We start from the raw sequence: 15,866 nt of genomic DNA, 5'->3' as shown, positions 1-15,866 counted from the left end.
GTGTGTGTTCTGACGGTGGGAGAGGCTGGTTTAAGTACCCCTCGCTGAAGGCACACGAGCGTTGCGTTGGCGCGGGAGGATCAATGTGAGAAACGCACACAAGCGTGCATTTCCGAAGGGCAAAGGCCTCGGCCGCCCGGGCTTGGATTCGGAGGCTGGGCGGGCCGCCGGGCCCCGGCCCCGCCGCGTCGCCCTGGCTGAAGCGCGCGGCCGCAGCCTTTAGGTGGCAGCACCGTATGCCATTTCCCTGCCTCTCACAATGTCTCGCAGGCTGAGGTGCCCGCGGGGATACTTACGTGCTTCCCGAATAACCTGCGGTTCAAATACAAAATACAGGGGGGAAAACCCGTCGGGCTCTGTTCAGTGGCCCGCAGGGCCGGCCGCCTGCCAAACCTCTTCCCGGAGGCCGAGGCTGTGGGGTGCACCTGGCCTGCTGCGGATGACACTTGTGCTCCTGGGGAGTGTGTGTGGAAAAACGTGTAAAAATGGTGTGCCAGAAGTGTTGTCTTTAAAATGCGATCAGCAAAACTTACATGACCTTTTTTCAGTTTATTGAGTGACCCGTTTTGCTTGCTAGTTAGTAAATGTTTTAATAATCCTATTAAATAATTCAGGAACAAGTTCTGGAACTTTTATTGTTTACTTTTGTCGCACTAGGTTCATCAGTGCATTTTTAATGTTATTTTTCTATGTCAAACCTTGCAATTTTGGTGGTGTTGGAAAGCTTACCTGTGTTTCAGGTAATTTAATGGTAGCCCTGAAGATTTTCATGTTGGAGTAAGTCAAAGTCCCTTTGATTTTTCTTGATGTCATGGAAAAAAAGAATAAAATAAGAGTTTAAATAAGTTCACTGATTAGTCTCATCATCTTAATCAAATTAAAATTATTTTTTAAATTAATTTAAAAATTACCAAAGCCAGGTATTTTTTTTTCTTCCACCCATTAGGTAGTCCCTGTTTTGTTTACCAAGTAATATGACCAGTGTGACCTAGTCAGAAAGAATACCAGTTATTGTGCTGAAATGGATTAGTTGAACCAACTGACTTTTCCCGAAAGGAGATAATAAATAAAATAGGCCCCAGTTCCACAAGATAATTAAGGTAGGCATGTTCTTAAAAAGCCTGATTTGTAGTCACTTTCATTTCACTGGGGCTGTTTGCACACACTTGAATCATCACAATATTTTTCCCGTTGTTTAATCAGGCCAAAACAGCAAAGGAAGTTCAGAGATAGGTGTGATTTAAATTCTTCCAAAGATTTTTTTTTTTTTTTTAATGTTAAATTATTGCCAAATGTCCAGATGTTTATTTGTTGTCACTGGTTTTGAGTGAAATTGGAAAACTGCATTAGTCTGAAGACCAGAATTTGTCTCCATTTGCCTTTTGAGATAAGTTTTTAAAGTGAATTTTAATGGCATCTATATTGGAAAGTTGCAATGATGTTATTTCATTCCCCTTCTGAACTCAGAGTAAACTGAGAAGTTTTGTTTGTATTCATCATTAATGTCTGAGACCCAACCTACTGCATACTTAATTGATTTTTTGCAAAATCTTAATACTAAACTCAAGTCGCCTTTCTAAACATTTTATCTACAATGTGTGTATTGCAGAACATATTCTTTATTTTCTAAACCGGCAAACATATTACTGACACTTTAAAAAAAAGGGGGGAAAAAGAAAACAAGCTAAAAAAACCCCACAGTCTTTTTTGGGGAGTGCTGTATGTATTAGAGTGTGAAATAAGTGATAGGCAATGTTATTTGCTTTATTTGTTCTTTCTTCTAATGAATAACAGAGAAGCGTATTAAAAGTTTAAGAACTTCTTGAAGTGAATTGTTACTCTTGTGCATTGGCATTTGTTTCTTTTGATAAAATTAGAATAGGGAAGACTGATTAAATTTTAGTGGGACCCCTGTTCTACCAAGAACCAAGTAAACTTATTTGCAATGGAATTTTTCCATGTCCTTTAATTTGTTTTATGACTGCGAAATAGAAATTCAGAATAGCGACAGTAAAGTCTCACATACCAAATCTTTTATGTAAGGACAGTCTATATCTGCCTGTATAACACAACTATTACATACATGCATTTGTCTTTAACTGAATATTGTTCCCAGACATTGTCTTTAAGTCTCCTAGTACTGTATAGTGAGGTTAAGAAGAACTGTAAAATGTAGCTTCACTTTCTGTTTGTATTTCTCTTGCTCTTTCTACAGTAATTTTTACATTTGTTAATGAAATTCACACAAGATATGGGTTAAAACATGATAATCTGTTACTTGGCTTGATTAGTCTCTGTTAAAAATATTTCTTAAAGTGCTTCTCTTTGATCTTTTCTTCTTACTGATAAAGTAAGCCATGGTTTTCTGATTGTTTTCTTGTACATGCTCATTCAAATAATTCTTTTTTTCCTAGCATATGCTATTTGCTAGAATTAATAAAAAAAAAAACCTGAAAGTGGGATACATGGACTTTTTAAAGGTTGCACATGACAAAGGATGGCAAAACCTGTGGATTTTTATTAAGTTTACCTTGGCAGTCTTTTTCCTAGGGCAGTGAACTTCGTGCTTGCTTGCTTATTTACTTATTTGTGGTTGAATCAGTATTTTTAGGATCTCTTTTGTATATTTATTTGTTTAAAATCTTGAGTTCTGGCAATCAAAAATAAAGCATTTTGTCTCCAGCGCTGCCGTTTTAAATGCTGCTGATGAATTTTAACCACTGCATTAGATTGAAACCTACATGCTGTTAACCACTGAGCCAAAATGAAATCGACCACTGCATTGAAATCAGAGTTGGCAGTTGTATACAGACTTGAAGGAGTTGGTAATAGCAGTTCACCCGTGTTTCTTTAATGGGGTTTTTATTCTCTGTTTTCGGTTTTAATGGTGCCATTTTGATTTAAAGACTGTTTCTTAATAACGATTCACATTTTTATTGAGATATTTTCAATGTAACTTAAGAAGAAAATAAAAATAAAGCCATCCTTTAGGAGTGGTTTCCTCAGAAACAAAATGTTTTGTCACATGCTCCCATGATAATGCAGTCCGCTTGTTTTATTTATAAAGCAGTCTTTCGTAAGAAGAGAAGTAAGAAGATTTTTGTTCGTGTTTCATGCACCTTTGTTCATGATTAAAAATTGTAAAACGTATTTAAGTTTTACAGAAGTTTTGCTAAGGAGAGATTTTCAGCCTCTGCATTTACATTTTGTAACTTTCTTTTGAGTCTGCTTCACCAAGCATATGAAAAATGAGCCTACTTGCATGGGTGACCTCTAAGTCTTTTGAAATTTTTGTTTCTTATTAATAGGACTGGATCCCTCCCAATTCAGAGTCCGTCACCATTACCATAAAGATGAGGAGAATGATGCCTTGGTTGGTGGCCCAGCTCAGCTTACCGATGAGGAGAAATATAGGGATTGTGAAAGATTCAAGTTTTGCTGCCTCAAATGCGGAACAGAAAATATTTATGACAATGTCTTTGATGGCTTGGTTAGTTGTTTTGGTTTTTTTCTGATTCATTTCTGTTCATCAGTGATGGAGAGAAATACTCTTATTTCAGATAGGATGTGTATGATGTAGGAGATACCATGTTGTTTGAGTCCTGCTATTTATAGCTTTGGAACAGAAATTTGCTGATAGGATAGTGCTGGAATATTTTCTCATTTTTGCATTTCAGCTGTGTCGTCTAGCAGAACATGTGAGATTATCTGGCTTCATTAATTTGTTTGCCCACAGTTGTGAATGATTGTTGCTGTAACCTTTTAAGGAATTCTTATCTTAACACCTTAGTAACTTCCAGTTCTGTGTTTAATGAAACTTTCGTACAGTGATGGCAATTTCTTATCCTAAATCATATTAATTGGAACAAAGTGTTTTTGAAACTTGTGTTTATCTTGTTACATCCCACCTCCCTCCTTGACAGTAAGATTTTTCTGTTATCTTTCCTTATGTCTCTGTGTATTGAACATGAAAAGTCATAGGAATACATTCTTGTTGAGAAGTTCTGCCAAAAAATGTATCTCTGACCTTGGATCACAACTTGAAATAGGGCCAAGTATTTAACTCTACAGCAATGTTATGTATGTATTAGTCATTGGCAAATTAGCGAGCTTCAGAGTAATGAAAACCTTGAAACTGAAAGCAAATAAATCTTTTATCTAAATTAAAAGTAATTATTTTAAGTTAATTTGGACAAACAGCAGATGTTTTGCATTTTTTTGAATCAAAATAAAGCTGTCTTTGGAAGCAAGAGGAAAAGATACACAAATCGAGTGATACTTTGTGAATCCTTGACTTTTGTTCATTACAGCTGTAAATAAGATAGATAATTGCATGTAGGCTTGATAACTTGCAGATGGGCTAACTGGAGAGAAGTGGATGTCAAAATGCTCAAAAAACCAAACCAAAAAAAACCCCCAGCAACCAACCCCGAAAACAAAATAAACACCAAAAGAAACGCATAAGCTGAATCCCCACGTCCCCCTCTCTTCTACCTGGAATTAATGGGGGCTAGGGATGGGAGTTTAGCCAAAAGCATAGTTCTTTCTTTGTAAGAAAGCTTTCTGAAACTTGTATAACTGTTCAACTTACCAGGTTGTTGTTATTTTAATGAGAATTCTATCAACGTAATTTCCCCTTTTCATCATCATTTCCAGGTTCTGAAATCTTAATGTTAGGTGTTCAGAAGGTTTGAAAAATAAGGGGATATGACATGGTGTGAAACTGTAAGAATTGTTCTTTGCAGTTGGGGAAAATAAAAGATGATGAAGTTATTCTTGTTTAATGAGATTTGTCTCTACAGCCCTGTTGGTAATTTCATAGTTGATACCTATGAGATTGATTTCAGTGTTCTGATCAGTGGGCTTGGGCAGAATTTTGATGTCCCTTATAGAACAACAAATCTGTATCATTTGGGGAGATACAGAGCAGTGTGATTTGTCTATAGATTAAATTTTTTACCCTACATCATTATCTGAATAATAACTTTGTAGCAGGTAAAGAAGCATGTTCTCTGAAAGACCTTTCATTAAGAAGAGAATGGGAAAACTGTAGGTTAGAGAAGTCTTTCTGTGGGTATGGCCAACTTTGATGGGAAGGAATAAAGAAGGCTCTAGATATTAGAGGCCTTTTTAGGACTATTATTTTTTGAAAAATATGTATTAGGTCTAAACTCCTGTGATAACTTCTGTTGCCTTCATCTGTTGTAATGATGCATGCTGGTTTTATGCTTCTGTTTGCAGGGGCAATTTATTGAACCCAGCTTGCAAAGATGCAGTAAGACTGAGTGTGAAGAGCCTCCTTTCAACTATGTGGTTCAAATGAGCAACAAATTACTGCTGGATATTAGACGCTACCTCAGAAAATACTACAGTGTAAGTACTCAGAAAATAATCTGCCATGTGAAATTAGTTTTCTAAGTAGTGCTGATTTTTTAGTTACTGTCATATTACTTTTTTTTTTTGCATGTGTAATCCAAGGTAATAGCATGCAATGTCAAAACCCAACTTCTTGAAAATAAAACATCCCTTAATGATTTAAGATAATAATTCAGAATGTTTGTTTTCTCAATTCAGTCTCAGGATACTCAGATATATTTGCATTTTTGTAACTGTGTGTCAGCGTTATTACAGATGTAGTAGCTCTCTTTTACAGATTTTTTTTAGATGAAAAAGTGCAGAGTTGATTATCTTAATGCTTTTTTAGGAAACCTGTGAAGCCTGTCAAATATACAGATATCGATTTCTCATGTAGTTGAAAGCTGATTCTCTTTCTCCAGCCCAAATTGATGTATATTAATAGTGCTACTGAAAAGGAAAACTGAATGTAGCTCTGTAAAAATTCTCTGAAGGACAGTAAGAAGGGAAATGCTATGAATCTTTCTTCATAATGATTGGGAGGGGGGAAAGGGGAAAAAGATGAGTAGTTATTTAATTTAATTCTCTTTGGGGGGGGGGGGGGGCAGTGCAAAAAATCCAAAGTGCCTGCAGTAGTTGTTGACTTTGTGTAGCATTGGATGTGGGGGGCGGTAATAGTTCAAATTCCTGTCTTCGAGCTGCCCAAAGTGGTGACTACTTAGGAAAAAAAGTCACCATGATTTTTGAAATTATATCAGTATGTTTTGCATTTCTAGTATGCTGGAAGCGTCATATTTTGTGAATTGGCAGCTAGCCATTTTGCTCAAATTTTCATAGATCTTCTCATCCTATTGCCTGCCTGCATTTTTTGGTTGTCCAGCATTGCCCATTTTCACAGCTTCAGGACAGACATCAGTTTTGAAGGAACTTGTAACCTTTGGGTGCTCAACCTTTGATACACTCCAAAAAGTAAACTGATTTTGAAAATTTGGCCTGTAAATGAATGGCTTATCTAATTTGTGGCATGTTTTTTTAAGTATTACTTTTTGTGGACAGCAGTTACAATGCTAAGAATTACCATTATAGTTTAATAATAAGCATGCATTTTGTATTGCGTTTCTTCTATATTAGTTCTTATTGCAACTGTAAGTGAGTGTTTTCTGAGCGCTTTCCTGGAAATCTAATAATTTCTCAATGTATAATTACTTCTTTTGAAGTTCTGTGCATCAAAAGAAGCGCAAAACTTTCTTAAAGTATTTAAATTCAGGCAGTATTTCACAAGGTAGCGATAGATAGTTCCTTTCCGTTGAAGTTAAAGGTGGACACGTGAAGTTACCAAAATGTGAGATGTCACATTACTCTATTGCAAAGTCCGGATGGCTGCCAAATTACTATTCAATTATATTACTGTACATGTTAAATTATGCAGTGCATTATTAAATGACATGTCATAGTACTATGTTTGCACAGACTTCTTTTGTATAAAAGTTGTTCCATTAAACTTTTTTAGATCTAATGTATGTAAGTTATTATCATACACAACGCCACATGCTAAGTAATTTCTTGCATATTAAGTGCTAGAAAACGTGCATAAGATGTGCAATAGTAAACTTGATGAAGGAAGATGAGGGCAGGAAAACCTCGCATTACTGGTAAGAACAAAAAGTGGTGTAATATTTTACTCAGTTCTTTTTTCTTTTTTCATTTTTTTTTTTTTTTTTTTTTTACAACCAAGCTGTGAACCAAACTGCGAAATGTCTGAATACTGAACGTAGCAACTTGCTTACATTGTATTAAAATCTATTAAGTATCTTACTACGTGGTATATAGGATAATGAATTGTCCTTCAGAAGGAATGTATTTGTCCTTGTAAGTGAAAGCTTTATAAGCTCAGTTTTCTTTTAATACAGAGAATTTACTTTTAACCCATTTAACTGCTACAATAAGGTTTAAAACTACTTTTTGACTGTAGAATATATTCAGACTCTGGAAATGTGAGATTACGTTATTGTATAAAGTAATTTCCAAATTGAACAATAATTTTCATTTTAAAAAAGGGCTTTTCAAAGAGTCGGGCAAGTAAACTTTTTTTGTCCTGTTAGCTCTTAGAAAATCAGATGCTGTGAGTTTTAGTTTATTCCTTTCATCAAGTACTTGTAGTGACTGTATAACAGCTGGAGTTGAAATTCATCAAATGGGTGTTTGCACTAATATATATAATCCTATAAGCTATAAAGACACATCCAGAAGTAGTATGGCAAAGAACTGCCTGAACAAAACATTTGATGAAACTCTGAGAAGCTTATTTAACAGCCTGCTATTGTAGTGGTCACATCTGAAAGGCACAGAAATGTAAATTTGAAATAGACAAGTATATTGTCTAACATTGTCACTCCATTTTTTTCATTTTTTTTATTTCTTTCTTTTTTTGAGAGGTTTCTGTTGTTTGTATGTTGGTCAAATGGCACATCATACAAAAACATAGCATGTGAAAATGATTTTTTTAACCTTTAAAATAATGAACTAGCTTTTATGAAGGCAGCCCTGTCAAGAGCCTTTCGGCCTGATCCACAGCTCACTGAAGTGAATAAGCTTACTTTTTTTCAGTGAGCTTTGAATAAGATTTTTTTTTTTTCTTTTTTTTTTTTTTTTGCATGTTGTTTCCTTCAGTCTATTGAAATGCTGTTGTATGTGGCTTTTGTAAATTTAGGGGCAGGGGTTGTGCCATAAAATCTAGAAGTGGAAAATCTACTTCCCTTTTTGGCACATGAAACTGATAAATAAATACAGCAGTGATGCACTTCTTTCCTTTAAAAAGATGCAAATACAAGTGTGTAAATAGAATTTTTTTGTAAGCCTCCTACAATCCCTTTTTTTTTGTTTTTGTAAAATATTCGCCTTTATATAATCCTGTTTCCTCAATCATTTTTTGCCATTAAACATTTAAATGTTTTATATATGTCTTCCAAAACATATCTAACATTGCTCCTGTATTTATAGATTTCTTAATGGCATTAACAATATCAGTTTTGATAATCTTGCTCCTAACTGTAAATACATCTAAAATATTACATGCAAAGATTTTATTTCTTTTGAGAAATGCATTATTCTATGAGAGATTGATCCTGTTGTGTGCTTTTTTTTTTTTTTTTTAATTCTGCTTCAGAAGAGCAAATAGATGAAAAGAGAGAAACGCTAGCTAATCTAAATTGGGAAATGAAGAGGGCTTTTTTAAGCATGAAAATTTCATCATCTTGTCAGCTGGCAGAATGCCTGCTGTGTGGATTCACAAAGGCTAAGAATTACACTTTCATGAAATTTTCCTCACTAACTGCCCTGGTTAATTTGAAAGATAACCCACTGTTCTAATTCATTCCTCAATTGGGCGGTGCAGGTTTTATCTTTGATCTGACAAAGCATTTGTGTTAATCGTTTTGGCCCTCTACTAGACACTCTTGGGATTGTGCTTTTACAATAAATGTGTCTGTGATAGCTCTTTAGTCTATTATACTTACAATAGATCCATAGAACTGGTAATTAATTCTGTACTGCTTTGGAAATGCGGAAGAATAGGTGTAGCTCTGTCAAGTGCTGCTGGGAAGTTTGTTTAGCTAGTTCATTTTTGAAGTGTTACCCTCAGCCATCAATGAAACATCTCTGCTAGGGAATGGGTGAAAGCTGAAATATTCAAGCATAAATGGAAAAACTGACCAACTTCTGTACAATAAGAGGGTGTCAGTTATAGTAAGTGGATCTAATTATTATGATGGAAACTGTTTTGAGTTTCCCACTAGAATATTTAAAGGCTCATTTTTGAGCACTTGGTAAATAAATGCCCTCTTAGATCCTCTTCTAAAAAAACCCTGTAAAAATGAGTATTCACATTCATAAAATGAATCTCATATCTTACTCAGCTGTTGAGATACTAGTTTTTGCCAACTAAAAAGAACTGAATAAAAAACCAGAACATACTGTATATGCCATGTGAGCAGTAGCAAAATTCATACTGAACTGGTTGATCTGGAGAGTTATTGCCCTGAAGCAGCAGGTTTTTAATCTTGTTTTTAAATATACACCTGTGGTGGTATTAATAGTATATTTATAGGCCAAAACCTGGTTTTATATGGAAAATATATGCTGTCTAGTTTAGTGTATGGCATCTTTAGATCTTTGTATGTTTTTCAAAAGGCATAAAATGATGCAAACTTAAAAAGAGTTTTAAAAAATATCAACAAAAATCTTGGTCCAACCTGTATTGCACTTTTTGTTTTACAGTCTTTTTCTGCTGGACCACTGTAACCCACGGGCAGAAGTGAGTTTGAAGGCTATTGAACACTGCTAAATAACTTTATGCCGTTCAGCTGCGAAAATTCAGTGTTCAATAGCCCTCAAAATTTCTCATTTCTTACCTGTGGTGGAGTGGTCTAGTGCTTGCACATTAGGTCGCGGTATAAAAGCATGTTGGTACACCTCTCAAGATCTTTGAATTTTATTCTTTTATATATATATATATACACATACATATATCGCTGTTCTAACTACTGCATATATATGTTCTTCGGTTTTGCGTTAGGATTTTGCACACTTAAAAAGGTAAAAGATTTACAAACAGGGTAGCATTATTAGAGGTAATAGCTTTCACACAGGTTTTGGGATTGCATAGCGTATTTGCTTAAGAGAACAACATGACGGGGCTCCTTGTGAACACAGAGTCTTCCACTCTTCAATCAAGTTGGTATTGCCAACAACCCACAGGTGTACACCACCTGAACAGGTGAAAATATCATTGTAAATGGTAGTGGTGACATTTGTAATCATGTTCTCAAAACAGTAATTGTATTGAAAGCATTTTTGTTTGGTGGGTAGGTAGGGATAAGAAGTTTCTTTGGCATGAGGGAAAGGTGTTTACTAGTGTCAATAGTACAGTATTTTTTTTATTGTTGTGCTAATAGTACTAGAAGTACATGGGCATGGGATGAAATGTAGGTAGGGCCAGAAGATAGAAGGAATTGTGACACCAGCTGATGTGGTAGTCACAATCAGATAGCTAGACTCTGCTGTCAGATTAATTCCAGTGATTATTTTGAGTCCTTCCTGTTTGTATGGAAAAGGATTTCTGAGTCTTTTCCAAGTTTGAACTTGTATCACTGTCATTTTGGTTTATACATAAACAGAAACAGAGATGTTTATTTTTAGTACTGAAAGCTTCCAAGTCAAGGCAGAATGGAAAGCAATTGGAGTGAAAGATAAAAAATTAATGTGATTCCATTCACAGTTTACTGGGGACCTGAGAGAGAGAAGGGAGGCTGCCAGTGGCTTATGAAGAGTTTTCTCGTCCCCTCCACTGTAGCATTTTCTGATTCTTTCCCTGATTGAGGTTGACACATGGGTTGTATTTGCAATCATGTTTTGGTTAACCAGGAGGAAAGTGGGAATATCTTGATTATTGAACAGAGCACTCAGTATTCCACCATGTGAAAGCATTACACATTTGTTTTTCTGCTATAATTTATGTTTATTGAATAATAAAAGATAACCCTTTGGTCAATGTGTGCAGTGCATTTTGGGGGTGAGTAAGCAGTTACTTGTCACAGCACTCATAGCGTCTATTAACTGGAATTGATTCACTATTACTGCAACTTCTCCATGATGTGCCCTGTAAAGGAATTGTTTGGTTTAGACTTAAAGCATCAATATGATTTTTAGTGAAGTGTTTCAAAGTAATGATCGATATGTCTTTACAAAGAGTTTAATGCTCTTCAATGGATTTTACTAGCCATAACGGACATGCATCCATCTCACTGATGGTTGAGTAAGGCTGAGTGTGACTCTCTGCACTCTGAATTTTAGCTGTTGAGAACAAGTGAACGTAAGCAAAGGAGCGGTATCTGTTTACTGTTGATTCTTCTAGTGCTTAGTCCAGTCTAGTACCTTGCCAGAGAAGACTTAATGACGCTAGGTATCTCTTTCAGCTCTTTGTACAAAAGGCTCCCCAGGCTGGCCACACATAGAATAGGTTCTGAGAAATGGGGATTGCTTCAATAGAGTAAAACTAACTTTGTAATTTCCTCTGTAGGTAGAATACAGGAATGTAAGGGCTTATTATCACAATAATTTGTCTGCTTAGGATTATAAATGGCAGTATTGTGAAGATAGTGTTACAGGAAGTGTGCCCAGAGGTAAATATGGTTTTGGCTATGATTGCCACCAAGTGTGTAATGTTTACCTAGGTGATTGAATCTCTCATCTAATAACAAGATGTTGCTGTCTTCAGAGGATTACAGAAAGCACTGTCTTTGAAGGTACTCTGTTGGAACTGATCTGTTGCCCCAGTCGAAGCAATGATGAATTTTGGCAACACTTAGAGAGCATGTTTGTGCTGCGGTATAGCTCTGTGTATCTGGTCTGGCTTTAAACTGACTATAAAATATGTACCTTTGGTGTAGCAGTATTTGTTACAAGATTCTGTAGCCAAGAATTTAAAATCTCAGGCGAATCTGTGCAGTGTAAGCAGAGATTTGCCACAACTGCATTACTAACAGTTCCTGAGGAAGAGACTTTGAGAGTGAGTGAGCAAATGTGCCATCCTTTGGATACCTTGGATAGACAGAAGTGCTATGGATGCTATATAGCTTTGTAGGATTTGCTGCATTTTAGTCTTATTTTAATAACACATCATGACTCACAGGAGTATTTATGACAAATCACTGGGCTTGAAAGAATCAGTATTCATCTTTCTCCTTTTACAGTGGTTTAAGAGAGCCATTTTAAATCCATTTAGGTTTTTGTTATGTTCAATTTAATTTTTTCGTGGAAAAGGATCACACTAGTTTCTAATTAGAGATATTACAGGAAGCAGAAGTCCAAGTAAACTGATTAAGGCTTACAGTAAGTTTTAAAACCATCAGTTCTCATGGAATTTTGTTACAACTAATGCCTTATATTGAAACAACAAATTACTGAAATATCAAAGCAGATTAAGTCTGTATTATTCTACAGAAACTTTTAATAGTGAACACATTATAACCAGCTTGCTAGGAAATGAGACAAGTCAGCAAGGTCTGTTGGCATTGAATACTTGATGCTGGCTGATGTATGCATAACTGGCAATGCTTGCAGTGCTCAAATACCTTGCATCTCTCAGGAGAACCAAAGTTTAAAGCTGAAGCTTAAGAGACCACATTTACCCTGGACATGGTTCTTTTCACAAGGGTTTGTTTGATCTCATGACTGTCATGGTTTAAGCCCAGGCTGTAAGTCAGCCATGCAGCCCTCTTGCTCACTCCCCCCCTTTCTTCCCCCCTGCCCCTCCCCGCTCCCGGACAGACAGGGAGGAGAATCAAAAGAATGTAACTCCCACAGGCTGAGATAAGAACAGCCCAGTAACTAAGGTATAATACAAACCCACTACTGCTGCCACCAATAATAATAACGATAAGGGAAATAGCAAGGGAGGAGAATACAATACCACCCGTCAATGTGCAGCCCAACCAAGCAGTGAGCCAGCCCTTCCGGGTAACTCCCAGTTACATCCTGGGCTTGACATGCTGTGGTACGGAATACCTCTTTGGTTAGTTTCGGTCAGGTGTCCTGTCTCTGCTTCCTCCCGGCTTCCCCTCCTCCCTGGCAGAGCATGAGACTCACAAAGTCTGTGGTCAGACTAAACATTTGAGCAGTAACTAAAAACATTGGTGTTATCAGCGCTGTTCCCAGGCTGAAAGTCAAAAACACAGCGCTGCACCAGCTACTAAGAAGGAGAAAAAATGACTGCTACTGCTGAACCCAGGACAATGACCTAAAAATTATGTGGTTATCAGAAGTGTTTTCTTAGAAATCACTAATAATACAGAAATCCATGGTCCAATACTGATTTTAGAAAGAGAACATGATTTGCTTTAAACTTTTTTTTAAAGTAAGTGGTTCTGTCTGTGGTAATTCAGAGCTGAATGGGCATATAAAAGAACAAAATATGGAACATTTCTAAGTAATCGTAAGAAATCTAAGTTATTTACCCTAAAGGTTCTTAGTCTTTTTATGAGCCTGCTTTCAGCTTTAAAAGAAAGCTTAAAATAAATTTCATAGTATTTGAGAAAGTAAAATACCTTCTTTTGTAAACATTGTTGTTTGATGCTGTCTTTCATAGTCCACATTCCTGAAGATTATTGAATAAGAAAATCATGGGGACTGGGAGACGGCAGAGGGCATGCACAAAAAGCTTCATCTATGTTTTCTTCAGCATGCTTTTCCTTGGCATAGTGGAATGGGTCCTGCAAGTTTTTATTTTTTCCTACCCTTAGATGTTGCAAGAATTATTTTCACTTTCTGTTTTTAAGCAGTTAAAATTGTCAAAAAATATTTTCAGTAACATTTAGTCACTGCTTTATTTCTTCATAAAAGAGTTTTAGAAAAAACAAATAAGGTGTTCCTTAACAGAAGTGATTCTAGTATTCAAAATCTCATCATGGAGAAACTTTGTAATTAGAAGGTTATTTCAAAAACTTACATTCAACTTAATTTAAATAGCTGTTTAGTTCTTGATATTATTTAGTACTTAGTGCAGCAAGAGAAGATAGATAAATGCATAAGCATTCAAGGATTGGGCAGATTAAATAGGTAGTTAATAACTTTCAGCTTGGGTCCTGGAAGTAAGTTATATATAAAAAGAAAACTGAGAGCAATGAGTCAGAGCAGCACTATTTAGCTATGCTCTTCTACCTTTATGTCTTCATTCGTGTGCTTAGGGTTGGAGAAGGCAACCCCCTAGATGAATAAGACTTCTAGGGAATTATTTGTTGGGGTTTTTTTACAGTGTCCAAGAGAAGTCTAAGCAATACCAGAGATAATGCAACCAATTGTCTACAAGATTTTCTGTATCTTAGGAGACACAAGGGTTAATTCTAGCAGCCTGTACTGTGTTGCTCATTTTGACTCATGAAACCTGTACTTCTACAGGTTTGTTTAATAGAAACTGTTCTAAGAGCCAGTGAGGTTTTGGATCACCTGAGATGGAAAAGAGATGTTGCTTCATTTTAAGTGAGAATGTTCCCATGTGCAGGAAGAAATGGCAAAATAGACATGGCTTCAAAAAAGGGTTTTGCATTTGCTTTACTGTATCTTGTTCAGAAGTCAAGGTCTTGTAAGTTGATGCAGTCTTTGTTTTCTCCAGAATGACAGTATTTCCTTCAGTGGCTATATGGAAGTGGATTAGTTTTATTTTTTTTAATCCCCAGACATACAGAAAATAGCAGCTTTGTATGCCTACTTATCCCAAGTTATCAGATAATAAAGCTGTGCTCCAAAAACAGGTGTTGGCCCGTATGTGTCATCCTAGGCATAGATCTTTGTAAAGAGTCCTTGAAGCTTAGCAGTCAAGTTGGCTAGATGTGTTTTACATTGATTACGTGTTATCTACTGATGAACTTTACTTACACTTTTTACTGAAAAGTAGTTACTCTGTTACTATTCTTATTCATGTGAACACTTTTTTGTACCGTCAGGTTTTTTGCAAATTGAGCCTTGTGAATTGGCAGTTCTGCCTGTGCTTTAGTCTCACGCATTCTGTGATAGCACGCTATTTTAAAGGCCCTTTTATTGCTAAAGAGGAACCTCCCCTTCCTATGTCCATGCCATGCTGAAGATAGTCTTTTCAATCTGCCCACAGATGTAGCATCCTATAATGGAGGGGGAATGCTGTGCAGTCCTGCTAAAACTGTTACAGTGACTGAATGTCAGTCTTGTTCACTTTCTTTTATCTGAACAGTTTCAGCTATCCGTCTGTCTTCAGCCTTATAGGTTGTGTTAGCATTTGAATCCACAAATGTATGAGAGAAATTTCTGAGGTTTTCCAAAGGCATACCAGATTTCTACATAAAAATTAAGGCTCTGCAAAATTTGACTAGTAGATATTGGGCTTTTCTCCTGAACAAATTCATTATCTTTCTAAGTGGCATCTGCAGGAGAGACATCAAAAATCCACGACTAGCAGTAAAGATCTCCAGATAGGAATGTTTATGCAGTGACTGAACTCATTCCATCTAAAAATAAAGATCTCCATCTTAGAATTGTGGCAGATATGCCAAATGTCTTGCATCTTTATCTTCAACCTCCTATGGAACAATATAAACAAAATGTTCAGTGTTTGAAGATTGATTTGTTTTTTATATTGGACCAGAAAGCAGTGCTTCTTTTTGTCTTGTCTTTTTCCTTTCTGTATTGTGACTACAGTTCAAATGTGAAAAATAACAAGTATGATCTTCCAGATGGATTTCTTTAATTAATACACCCACTCAAGAACAGTATCATCCCAGAGATTTATTTAACTGGCATTTTTCTTATGTTCTTTTTTTCCTTTATCACTTGTCACATCCCGTCTTTGAAGATTATAGGCATGCCTACGTTGGAGAGCATTTCTGTAATAATATGCTTTCCTTTCCTAATGAAAATATGGTCAGTATAGCAATATTCTCCCTTTTACTCTTACTTGATGGATTTTTTTGCATTAATGCCTTGAG

General features: G+C 36.1%; 1 protein-coding gene across 1 annotated transcript in view; it reads left to right on the top strand.

The window, feature by feature from the left end:
• The window catches only part of POLA1 (DNA polymerase alpha 1, catalytic subunit), a gene marked incomplete at both ends in the record, with an annotated part of 204,339 nt that overhangs the window by 86,163 nt on the left and 102,310 nt on the right, over positions 1–15,866 (top strand). Inside the window, 2 exons of the mRNA XM_080612848.1 lie at positions 3,309–3,490; positions 5,242–5,373. Coding sequence (XP_080468974.1) covers positions 3,309–3,490; positions 5,242–5,373 — 314 coding nt within the window. The remainder of the gene's footprint in view (positions 1–3,308; positions 3,491–5,241; positions 5,374–15,866) is intronic.

The sequence above is a fragment of the Psittacula echo genome, assembly GCF_963264785.1.
Source record: "Psittacula echo genome assembly, chromosome: 3".
Taxonomy (NCBI): Eukaryota; Metazoa; Chordata; class Aves; order Psittaciformes; family Psittacidae; genus Psittacula; species Psittacula echo.
This window is presented reverse-complemented; position numbering and strand designations above follow the sequence as displayed.